The 12,699-nt window shown below is 50.5% G+C and overlaps 2 protein-coding genes and 1 pseudogene across 2 annotated transcripts; all 3 read right to left on the bottom strand.

The window, feature by feature from the left end:
- Positions 1–514: 514 nt before the first annotated feature.
- Positions 515–2,757, bottom strand: LOC117841557 (catalase isozyme 3). Its single transcript, XM_034721972.2, has 3 exons — positions 2,598–2,757; positions 984–2,390; positions 515–859 (listed from the first exon to the last, which is right to left on the bottom strand). Exons 1-3 carry the CDS (start codon positions 2,610–2,612, stop codon positions 800–802), a joined length of 1,482 nt encoding a protein of 493 aa, XP_034577863.1. The 5' UTR covers positions 2,613–2,757; the 3' UTR covers positions 515–799.
- Positions 2,758–5,417: 2,660 nt separating this feature from the next.
- Positions 5,418–9,331, bottom strand: LOC117841548 (luminal-binding protein 3). Its single transcript, XM_034721960.2, has 8 exons — positions 9,171–9,331; positions 8,155–8,422; positions 7,855–8,069; positions 7,532–7,774; positions 6,696–7,175; positions 6,441–6,595; positions 6,252–6,334; positions 5,418–6,157 (listed from the first exon to the last, which is right to left on the bottom strand). The coding sequence occupies exons 1-8, from the start codon at positions 9,217–9,219 to the stop codon at positions 5,653–5,655; spliced, it is 1,998 nt and encodes a 665-aa protein (XP_034577851.1). The 5' UTR covers positions 9,220–9,331; the 3' UTR covers positions 5,418–5,652.
- A 1,602-nt stretch (positions 9,332–10,933) lies between these two features.
- Positions 10,934–12,668, bottom strand: LOC140221591 (putative F-box protein At1g12855; annotated as a pseudogene).
- Positions 12,669–12,699: the final 31 nt, after the last annotated feature.

Consider the following 12,699-nt stretch of genomic DNA (forward strand, 5'->3'; position numbering starts at 1 on the left):
TCTCTCTCAAATTATGAAGTTTTATATTATAACTAATAGTGACATATCTGAATATTAAGTGCTTCCAATGTAACTCGGATAATTTTTCACTTGGAGACAAAATTATACGAAAATAAAATACTGTTTGAACCGACTATAGCTGGCTCCGCACAACGCAACTGGCCGTTGCAGCGGATTGGCTAGCTTGAAACAACGGTAGCCAGCAAGCGGCGATAACCGGCTACCGGCATTTCAAATGGCGGTAGCTAGGTCCACCGCTTCAGCCGCCATTTCACGGGCAAATTTTTGGATCACTATTTATTTCTACAAATTCGTAAAATAAAAAATAAAAAAAATTCGATGAGTTGGCTAACTGGTTGGTCCGGTCTAATTGGCCCAACTAGAGCTCCTAAAAAAAAAAATGGCCCAACTAGCTCGGCGGAGTTGGATCAAGTGATGGGCATCTCTGAACATCTGGCAAAAATAACAGCGCCAATATAATTTGAAGACGACCCATCCAGGAAGTGAGAATATGTAATGTAAGTCGTCGATACACACATGCATTCAGGTAGTAGCTTATATTAGGGTAGTACACATGCATGCATGTAACATGCTACAGACTTTGGCACAGTAACGACGACGTAATAACCATCATCTAGTGTGCAGGCTCAGCTCGCGTCGTCTTTTCTCTTGTCTTATTGCTCGATAAGGAGAAGGACCCAATAAGGCATTGCATCTATCGAGGACTCAACAACAACTCGTACACGTCTCGGCCTCTGCCTGCTGCTGCTGCAGGTCGCAGGACCATGACACTCGAAACTCACATGCTTGGCTTCACGTTCAGCCGTGTGGCTATCTTCATCCCCAGCGACGCGTCGCACTGCGATTAATTCCCATCCAAGATCATGTTAATTACTTAGTAATCATCAGTACTGTTACACTAGATGATATGATCGATCGATCAAATCACTGAAGAATATAATCGCAAGTAAGTTGTTACCGACCTTGGAGAGGAGGTCGATCCAGATGGACCTGAGCTCCTGGCTGACCTTTGGGTGGCCCAGCGAGTCGGCGAACCTCCTCACGAACCTCTCCTGCCGGTCGGCGTCCCACGACCTGTACCTCTCCCCTGGCTGCTTGAAGTCGTTGGGCTTCCTGATGGTGGCCTTCTCCCTCCTCCCCACCACCGGCCTCGCCGGCATCGGCACCGGCGGCGCCTGGCGCAGCGGCGCGTGCCTGGACGGGTAGTAGTCGACCTCCTCGTCCCGGTGCATGAAGTTCATGGCGCCGTCGTAGTGGTTGTTGTGGTGCGCGCACCTCGGCGCATTCACGGGGAGCATCAGGTAGTTCGGCCCCAGCCTGTAGCGCTGCGTGTCGGCGTACGCGAACACCCGGCACTGCAGCATCTTGTCGTCGGAGTAGTAGATCCCGGGGACGACGAGCCCCGGGCCGAACGCCAGCTGCTCGTTCTCGTTGAAGAAGTTGTCGACGTTCCGGTCCAGCACCAGCCGCCCCACCGGCTGAAGCGGGAGGAGGTCCTCCGGCCACGTCTTGGTGTCGTCCAGCGGGTCGAAGTCGTACTGCTCCTCCGTGTCCGGGTCCATCACCTGCACGAACAGCTTCCACTCCGGGAAGGTCCCCGTGGCGATGGAGTCGTAGAGGTCCTGGGTCGCGTGGCTGTGGTTGCGCCCGCCGACCAGCGCCGCCTCCTCGTCGGTGAGGATGCACCGCACGCCGCAGGTGGGCTTCCAGTGGAACTTGACGTAGTGCGCCTTGCCGGCGGCGTTGACGAAGGTGTAGGTGTTGACGCCGAAGCCCTCCATGTGGCGGTAGTCGGTGGGCACGCCCACGTCGTCGAAGAGGAAGAAGAAGGTGTGGAGGCTCTCCGGGTGGTGCGAGAGGAAGTCGAACACCCGCCAGTACTCCTGGACGTGGGACCTCGGGTTGGGCTTGAACGCGTGGATGACGTCGGGGAACTTGATGCCGTCGCGGATGAAGAAGACGGGGAAGTTGTTGCCGAGGAGGTCCCAGTTCCCTTCCCGGGTGTAGAACTTGACGGCGAACCCGCGCGGGTCGCGGATGGTCTCCGGCGAGCCGCGCTCGTGGATGACGGTGGAGAAGCGGACGATGACGGGGGTGCGGGTGCCCGGGGACCGGAGGAAGTCGGCGCAGGTCAGGGAGGTGACGTCGTGGGTGCACTCGAAGAAGCCCTTGGCGGAGGCGCCGCGGGCGTGGACGACGCGCTCCGGGATGCGCTCGCGCGCGAAGTGGGCCACCTTCTCGATCAGGTGGTAGTCCTCCAGGAGGATCGGGCCGCGCGGGCCCACCGTCAGCGCCTCGTTGTCGTTCCACACCGGGGCGCCGGCGTTCGTCGTCGTCACCGTGGTGTCGTGGCTGCTCGACGGACGGAACTGCAATTGCAATACGTATAGTAGTTACTGAGATTCATCAGCCATGCATGGCTCCTGCTTAGATTCAGTACTGCTAAAATATATGATTCTATTAATTGCTTATTAATTATTAACTCGATGTGACTGTAGGAATTAATTAGCTAGGAACATGAGATCGATATGGTGCCGATCGAAATCATCAGAAGATGCAAACAGCAGCTCACTCACCTTGGTGGGATCCATGGTTGCGAGTAGGAGCGGAACTTGCAGTGTGGCTTGCTCACTCCCTGTCGAGTCTGAATCTTTTGCTGCTCATCTCCTAGCTAGCTCGTTAAATAGCGGCGAGGCGAGCGGTGGCGTCACCTCCCGGTGAGCTCGCAGGGATGGCAGGCGGGCCCAGCAGGAAGATGGGGAACGGATGAGGTGGCCGTGTGGAAAAAACATACTACTCCTAGGCCGCCTACGGTGTACGAGTACGACCGGGTGCGCTGCGTTTTACTGCTACGGTAATTGATCGAGTGGGCCAGGTGAAATCTGGAGAGGATAAGAGGATCGCCGGTGGTGATAATCATGCGCCATGTGTGCTAATGTAATTGGCGCAGCTAGTATTAACATGCATGATTGGGCCAGGGATGGATTCGTATTTCGTAGTGCGTCTGTGACTCAGGGATGCTGGAATTCGCCGCTAAAAACTCATATTTAACTCGATCTTGGGGGAAAGACAGTACTATTTTATTCAAATTTATATTTTTTCCCCAACAAAAGGGCTGATGATGATTGATGATCACCTATCAACTAATCTGGATTTTGGAGAGGCAAGAAGCCACAAACCAATGAGGCTCGAGCACAGAATCATAGCGATAACCCTTTGATTGTTTTGCGTGGCGTGTGGTGTGGTGTCACTTCACTAGCTCGATCACATGTGCTAGCGTCTACTTACAGAGAGTAGTGGCGCTTAGCATAACAGTTATGGAGCATCGACCGATGATCGTACGTCGTGTATAGCAGATTTGGTATCAGGCTGTACTGATGAAAGTGCAAGGCCTTTCGTCCTGTATGCATGGTTATGCCCTTATTCCTCTGATGGAGCTGACGACGAGCGCGCGAGTGGACCTAGCTAGCAATGCAAAAGGCAAAATAGCATGCTGACAAGATCTGAATGATTTTCGTATGTACATGCAGGCACAGCATCAATAAGGCAGTACTGGTATTGTTTTCTTGTTATTATTGGCTTGAATTTCAAGTGTTAATTTTTCGAATTATTGAATTTGAGGCCGTATTATCATTGCATAAGAAAAGTGGGCAATCATGTACCCACCAGCCACTCAGGTGCAGTGCATGCATGTTTCCATCGTGGTGCAGTGGATCAGATATTTTATTTTGCGGTGATCGAGAGGAAATTACACGATTCATCGATCAGGAAAGCTAGGTTGGATGGGATCGGATCGGAGGAGCAGCTGAGCGTGGAGATGAGCAGGCTTGTGCAGGTCCACGCACGAGCTTGACTAGCAGCAGTGGATAGTGGTGGTAGCTGCCTACCTAGGTGACGTGAGATTCGTGTCTGTCGGGTACATGACAAGGATGCCAGCCTCGATGGGTGACTGCATGCTATACGGATCCAAAAGATGAACGGGACGGGATAAGATGATGAGGACCCAGAAATATCTCCTTGCTTGCATCCTTCATCCATCCATGCATGCTACCCAAAACAGCCGACCTTGAAAATGCCTCGCATGCATGCATGCATGTGCAAAACATTACACACTACGTAAGGGCTGGTATAGTAGCAATAATAAAAAAACATGCATGCTCTAAACAGGGCTGATATGTACGTGCAGCTAGCTGTATTACCCTACACAGTACGTACAGGTAGCAAGCTAGCTAGCTGAGCTGATCGAGATGGAGATTTCTAAGAAAGCATATGTGTGCATGCCATCTCCTCCATCGATCGATCTACTCAGCTCAAGATTTTTCTTCTCCTTAATTGGATTGTCTTCTCGTTGCTGGCATTTGGAAGAATGGTCTGGCTTTGGAAGAATGAGCGCACGGACAAACCTGTCCCTGATCCGTCTGAAAAGAGACCTGGCCTCGTCGTCTCATTAGGAGACTAGCTCAATTAGCTGGTCACTGCGGCTCTTGGTGCCGTCTAGCTTCTCAGAGAGCATTCATTTTGATTGGTTGGGAAGTATGGAAGGAGCGCATTTTCTTTACCACCCCTATCAGTGCTGGCCTAAGGATGAAGCGGCTAATTGGATTAAACACCTTTGCAGCCTTGTAAATAGGATGTAATTTTTTGTTCTTATATTGTTTTTCTGATCTTTCCTCTTTTTAATACAGCGGGCAGCTCTCCAGCTGATTTCGTTTAAAAAAAATCCAATAACTAGACCTTACGCACGTACTAGTAATCGTTTGCACATGCATGCGGAGGTAGCATTTTCTAGGTCGGCTGTAAAACGTACGCCGAGATGCTGGGCCATGGAAACGCGTGTTCACCTTGCCAGGGGTGCCTTGCTCCATGCGAGCGGACTGGCGCCCTGGAAAGTGGAGGAAACAAACACATAGTCATTTAAGAAAGAAGGCCCAGCCCATCTACTACATCTGGGCCATCCGTAAGGTACGTTCTGGGTCGGCTCGGCCTCTTACTCCTTTTTTTTTTTTTTTGGTTCACGACGCGGACGAGATAGCAAGATGGTCGCTCGCTCACACAGGAGATGCATGGCACATCTTTAGTTTCAAATTCTCAATTTGATTATCTACTTTTTTGTTTCAAATTGAGTCGCCGATCCGCGCTCATCCTTGCCTCTCTACCATCAGCTCGCCTTGGCTTCAGGCTAATTTGCTCTTTTTTTCATCTGCAATCTCTGTTGGCTTATCCTTTTGAGTTCATTCTGTGACAGATTCGGTCCTCACAGGGGGAAAGAAGACTTGTTCCAATTCTGAACTAGAGTTCGGATGCGTTCCTAGCAGCCAGTTTTACCCCAACCGCATCGCCATTTCCCCCAGCTTCATAAACTGCCACTACTTAACTAGCAGAGGCAGCAACAGAGATAAATCCCGAAGCATCTTCTTTTCTTCACATAAATTCCGATGCGAATCCGCTATAATAACAAGAAAAATCACAAGGAAGTTGAAAAAAAAAAACAGAGTTCTACACTCAGCAGCTAAAAGAGCAGCGATACACCCATTCAGAGGAAGAAGATTAGTCTCCGTCACCGCCGGCCCCCAAGAGTCATTCATAAGCCCCCTAAACACTGTTACAAAAATTTGGCTTCTCCGGCATCATCTACAGCTCGTCGTGGTCGTCATCGACGCCGCCCTCCTCGTCGGCACCACCACCCGGGGCGCCGCCAGACTTCTGGTACACCGCCGAGATGATGGGGTTGCACACGGCCTCCACCTCCTTGAGCTTCTCCTCGTAGTCCTCCTTCTCGGCCGACTGGTTGTCGTCCAGCCACTCGAGGGCCTCCTTGAGGGCCTCCTCAACCTTCTCCTTCTCCTCGCTCTCCAGCTTGTCCGCCAGCTTGTCCTTGTCGCCGATCGTGTTCTTCATGTTGTACACGTACGTCTCAAGCTGGTTCCGGGCGTCGATCTTCTCCTTCACCTTCTTGTCCTCCTCGGCGAACTCCTCCGCCTCCCGGACCATGCGGTCAATCTCCTCCTGGCTCAGGCGGCCCTTCTCGTTCGTGATTGTGATCTTCTCTGACTTGCCAGTGCCCTTGTCCTCGGCCTTCACGTTTAGGATACCATTGGCGTCAACCTCAAAGGTCACCTCGATCTGGGGAGTGCCCCTGCAGAATTCACATTTCATCATTGGTCAGGCAACACTGCATTCATTCATTCACTAGTTCAACAAACACACTACTCCGGATAGCAGCAACGCACCTTGGAGCTGGTGGAATGCCAGAGAGGTCGAACTTGCCGAGAAGACGGCAGTCCTTGGTCATGCTGCGTTCACCCTCGAAGACCTGCATGGATCACAGACAACACAAGTTATGACACTTCTAAAAAAAGGTGGACCACAGCTGATACTGGAGGTTCCAGCAGAGGAGAGAGCAGGATGCTAATTGTTACCTGGATGGAGACGGTGGTCTGCTGGTCCTGGTAGGTGGTGAACACCTGCGACTTCTTGGTGGGGATGACAGTGTTCCTGGGGATCAACTTGGTCATGACTCCACCAACAGTCTCAATACCCAGGGTGAGGGGAGCCACATCAAGGAGAAGGATATCTGCACCAAAGGCAAAACCACACTTGTGTAAGCAATGATCACTAATGAACTGAAAAATCTGCTAGCAGTCAGAAAAGGGAGCACAAAAAGAGAGACAAACCTTTGGTCTCATCACCACCCTCGCCGCTCAAGATGCTTCCCTGCACCGCAGCACCGTAGGCAACAGCCTCATCAGGGTTTACACCCTTGCTGGGCTCCTTGCCGTCGAAGTAGTCCCTCAGGAGCTGCTGGACCTTGGGAATCCTGGTGCTTCCACCAACAAGGACAATCTCGTGGATCTGGCTCTTCTCAAGGCCAGCATCTTCCATGGCCTTCTTGACAGGGCCCATGGTCTTGCGGAACAGATCATTGTTCAGCTCCTCAAACCTGGCACGGGTCAACGGCTCCGAGAAATCGGTCCCGTCGAAGAGGGACTCAATCTCAACACGGACCTGGTGCTGGTTGCTGAGGGCTCTCTTGGCACGCTCAGCTTCCCTCCTCAACTTTCCAAGAGCACGGTTGTCCTTGCTGATGTCCTTGCTGTACTTCTTCTTGATCAACTTGATGAAGTACTCCATGATCCTCTGGTCAAAGTCCTCACCTGAAGAGATGGTACAACTCAGTATCAATCATGCCAACAACAATGCAAGCACACAGCAAATGAGCTGACAAGTTGCTCAGATTCAAGGTAAATACAACATGTATTGATGACGAATGATGAATTTATCTCAAATCAGTGCATGTATCATAATACTATTTCAATGCAGGTAGTTTGCATACAATTATCATGATGTCTGAAATCATAGCATAAGCCTATGAATGTATGGCATTGTCATGATTTTATGCTATGTCAATGTTAAAATACAATCAACTAATAAGGTGACAGCAGTAATCAGCAGCTTAGATGCGTTGGTAGTCACTAGTCAGCTAGCTTATTGACAAAAACATTTCACTCACCTCCAAGATGGGTGTCACCGTTGGTGGCAAGCACCTCAAACACACCGTTGTCAATGGTCAAGATGCTGACATCGAAAGTACCACCACCAAGGTCAAAGACAAGGATGTTCTTCTCGCCACCCTTCTTGTCCAAACCGTAGGCAATAGCAGCAGCAGTTGGCTCATTGATGATCCTAGCAACATTGAGGCCGGCAATGACACCAGCATCCTTGGTCGCCTGCCTCTGCGCGTCGTTGAAGTACGCTGAAAACAAGGACAGAAAGATGTAAGCCATGACATTGATACAACAATCACTACAAGCAACCTGCAGAATGGTTACTGACCAGGAACAGTGACGACAGCATCATTGATCTTCTTGCCAAGGTACGCCTCAGCGGTGTCCTTCATCTTGCCAAGAATCATGGCACTGATCTCCTCAGGGCTGAAGACCTTGTTCTCTCCATCCTTGATCTTGACCTGAATGTAGGGCTTGCCCTCCTTGTTAACAATGTTGTAGGGAACAAGTTTCATGTCCCTCTGGACTTCCTTGTCCTGAAACCTAGACAATTGGCATTACAGTTAGGACACCAGATATCCATAGGAAGAAGAAATTAGATAATGAGATTGTGGGCTAGAGGTATTACTTTCTTCCGATGAGACGCTTGACGTCGAAGATGGTCCGCTCAGGGTTGACAGCTGCCTGGTTCTTGGCAGCCTCACCGATGAGCCTCTCACTATCGGTGAAGGCAACCCATGAGGGTGTGATACGGTTACCCTGGTCATTGGCGATGATCTCGACATGACCGTTCTTGTAGACACCAACACAGGAGTAGGTGGTACCGAGATCGATACCGATCACGGTGCCGAGCTTCTTGGTCTCCTCCTTTGCAACTGAGAATGCAAACAGGGATCCTGCATACAGGACAAGAATGATTTAATCGACATTGTTCACCCAATTGCTCTAAATGTTACCAGCAGCTAAAACTGAAATGCAATTGACGCAATACTGACACCAGTAAAGAGTTGATTCAGATACATTCCAATCATTCCACTGAAGCTGAACGATTCTCTAAAGTTAGTCCAACTCTGATGAATTAAGTACAAATTGTATGACCTTGATGTTTAGGAGTTGAATGAAATCACCGGGTTTGGTTCATACCCTTACAACTTTCACACGGTTACGATCAAGCCAATCACAGATCGAGGCACCAATGTAATTAAATGAAATGAAATCGCTAGCTACTGTCAGTCAGAGACAGTGCAACTGAGTTTCGGGGGAACAAATCGCACAGCTACACCCATTCCTCGCGGAACAGAACAACCTACAGGTATTAGATCAAAGCGGAACTAAAAACAAAGGCCTAGAGCCCTAGATCACAGGAACAGGGTACGGGATCCTATTCTACCAATTCAAACTGAACAGTGAACGCCCATTCCTAGAACCCCGAGTGACCAACTTTCCTGATCCATCAGTGTCACCACCAAGCATACCTCCTCAATTCACAACCCAAATCAATTCGTATGTAAACACCCCAGATCGAGGCAAGAGCACCACTAAATCTGACCCAATCTCAGATCCCACATGAATGAACACAAACAGACAAGCAAAAACCCCCCAGACAAAACCGCAGGCGGGAGGCGAGATCGCGCCGCATCGTACCTGCGAGCAGGACGCCGAGCAGGAACGCGGATCCGCGAACCCGATCCATGGCCGCACACCACCAACGCGCTCCCTTTCCTCTCCTCTGGAAGCTTCTCTCCTCTTCTGTTGTGATCCCCGCGTTTCGAACTGCGCCTGACGAGTCTGATGGAGGAGAGAGGAGGGGGAGAGGCTTATAAAGTAGGGGTGCCGTGAGCGGGGCTCGGGATCCCGCTGCGACCGTCGCGTTGGCCGGGACGTCATGAGTCCGACCTGGACCAGTAGGGGTGCGACGCGTGGACGCCCGAGCCAATCGCGGTGGACTCTGTGCTGGGGCCGCGGCGGCCGTCCGTGCCGCGCATCCGACGGCCCGGATGGCCTCCGACGCGCGGAGTTGTGGGATTGGTTGGGGTCGCGTGGCACAGGCCCTCTCGCACGGTGGCGGCGTCGGAGTGGGCGGGACACGTGGCGCGTGCTGCTACCAGCCAGCTGACACGTGGGCCCGGGGCTCGTCACATGCGCCAGTGTCAACAAAATATCGATTAATCGGTTGAAAATTTTAAGATACTTTTAACTTGATCTGATCTCGCTTTTACAGGGGATTCTGATAGACCAGATGTTGCTAAAAGGAAAGCATTTCCACTGCATGTTCTAGGTTGCCGAACAGACAGACTTTGTAAAGCTTTTGGATCGCGTGGCATGATATCATTCGGTGCTCCGATGTCGTGTTTTTCTTTTTCTCTAATTTGCCCTTTTTTCTCGTACTACTCCCGCTGTCATTTTGGACATGTGCATCCAATATATCTGTACTTTAGTCGGATATTTACTTGATTATTTCAAACGAGCTTAAGAAAAACGGTACATGCCGATTTTTTTTACAAGTACACCCTCCGTTACAGTTCCAAAATGTAGATCGTTTTAGCTTTTCTAAATACATAGATTTTGCTATTTACCTTACATTTTGAAACATATGGAGTAGTTTTAAAATATTGCTTGCTCTATTCCAAAATAATGAGCACCTCTAATTTATCCGAAGTGGATCCATCTTTAGTTTAACTATAAGCTTGTACAAAAACTTAACGATATTTAAAATATGAAATTACTATTATTGGACCCATTAATGACATACATCCCCCAAAACTAAGCTTTTCTTGGGAAAACTAAGTTTAATATAATTGTGGTGTCCCTCGAGCATAAAATGAAAAAGTCGGACGAAGATCGAACCGATCAGAATAATGGTCAAACGGTCCAACCAATGGTTCATTATTTATTAATATAATATTTGTTTCTCATGATTTATACCAGTAATTTGCATGTTTTATTACCAAACCATACCACATATGACATAATAAGATGGGATAACATAAAAAATAATGCCGAACTATTTGCTGATTCACTAAAAAACGGTTCTAGTTCACCGGTTTGACACAAAAGTGGCCGGTTTGACCTGTTCACGCCCATCCAATTGCATGACCGATCTTTTTATTTAACTGAACAGATCTGGTCACACGTTCATGGTTTTTCCGGTTCAAACGATGAACCCGTTCGGCTTTTTGTTCTATGCCCTCAAGCCGTCCGTCCCCCGTTGTTGCTCGTGTCATCATGTGCAGTATTAGTCTATGAATTTGATCTGCGGGAGTACGTGCTGTTCGTATTATTTGATTTGAAGCTGAAGCACCATGTTTTTTTTTCCCAATTTGAAATGGATCTTTAGCATGCGGGCTACCAATCATTAGGAAAAGCATCCATGCATTTGAGTGAATTTTCAGAGGGTTGACACGAGATTAGTGAATTTGACTAGAAGTGGCCCGGAAGAGGATAATATGCCAGGATTCATCAGCAAAAGCATTCAATGTAATGTAGAGTAATATAATATCTGAAAAGAACAAAACTGATCAACAAAACTTCAGCTCTATTCGCTTCAGCTTATCAACCGGCTTATCAGCCACCGAACAGTATTTTTCTTTCACAATAAATCAGTCGTTTCAGTTTTTCAACCGGCTTATAAGTCCAGCCGAACAGGCCGGAGATCCTTTTATAGTAGTACACGTGTGAAGGATCAAAGAAGTAACGTGCACGATGGCAGAACAGGAAGCCATTATAATTTTTAATTGCATCCTTCTCATGGAGTGGAGCCAAAGGGACCCCATCAATCAAGCAGTGATCCGGACGAGGCTCTCGGTGTAGGGCCTGACGTTGACGTTCCAGAGCTTCTTCCACCTCCGCGCCCTGCTGCGCGCCCTCGTACCTCATGCAACCCATCTCGCACAGCACCTTGAGCTCCGAGCTCGGTGCCTCGTAGCTGTAGAGATCCAGTTGGTTCCAGAGCAACACCTGGCCACCGGGAAGAAGCGCCATCGGGTGGCAGAGGCGCGGGAAGTGGTAGGAGTAGCGCCGCTCCCACTGGCCGTGCCTCCCATCGTCGTCGATCGCCATCGCCCACACAGTCATGGTTGCAGGCGTCCCACTGGTAGGGGCCGTCAGGCAGAGCTCCCCGCGCAGCTCGTCGATCAAGCAGGCGTCACCGATCCCAGTCCGGCAGCGCGGTGACGCTGAACGACTCGTCCGCCAGGTTAAAGCGGAGGAGGCCACCCCGTGCAGTCTGTTGCTGCTGGTGGCGAGACTTGTCGATGCGCCAGAACAAAAACCCTTTGATGGTATAAGGCCAGTCTGCCATCTCTTGATGGGGCACGGCAGATCATCCGGCGTCTCCCTCCACGCGCCGCCGCTGACGGTGAACACCTCCATGCCCATACGGTAGATGTTCGCGTCGGCGTCGATTGACCGGAAGAATGCCTGAACCACCTTGTACCTGCCGGTGCGCGGGTCCAGGTCCAGACCGGAGCAATGGCAGGCTGCTTCTTCTTCTCGCATTGGATTGTTGCGGCTGTCAGGCAGCGTGATGGCGTCCCTGGTGGCCGGGTTGAAGAGGTAGAGCTTGGTGTCGTGGGGACGAGCACCAGGCCATCGCAGTGGGTGAAGTAGCACAGCCGGCTGAAGTCACCACTAAAGTCCTTGGCATGGAGGAACTTTGCCGCCTGACCATTGGACGGCTGCCACTGGTAGAAGCGGACGTGGTTGGAGAAGGTGCTTGGCCAGCGCTCCCCCGGGATGAGGTAGTCCAGGGTGTCGAGGGTGATGATCACGCTCGGGTCCTGCTCCCATCTGGAGGTGCGCGCGGATGAAGACGGGGTCGGAGATGGTGGCTCGCCAGGCCTTGCAGACAGACTTGCAACGCACCAGGGACTTGACAGGCAGCCGCGCCAGGATCTCCTCGGACAATTCAGGAGTCCGCCGCCTTGGAATGCTGCCCTTCTTCCGCTTCATGCCCGTCTTCTGCAGTTTCATGGCGTTACACATGGATGCAGCAAGGGCAAGCGTACAGCATACATGGACTTCCTGTATCTATGTTCGCGATACGCTCCATGTTTCTACTCCGAGCAGGACACGGCTTCAGCAACAGTCTCGGAGCAGAGAAACTTCCTTCTTCCAGAGTTTTTCTCGTTTTTGTTTTTTTTTTTGCGAGGATTCTTCCAGAGTTCTTCACAAC

The sequence above is a fragment of the Setaria viridis genome, chromosome 1 (genome assembly GCF_005286985.2).
Source record: "Setaria viridis chromosome 1, Setaria_viridis_v4.0, whole genome shotgun sequence".
Lineage (NCBI taxonomy): Eukaryota > Viridiplantae > Streptophyta > Magnoliopsida > Poales > Poaceae > Setaria > Setaria viridis.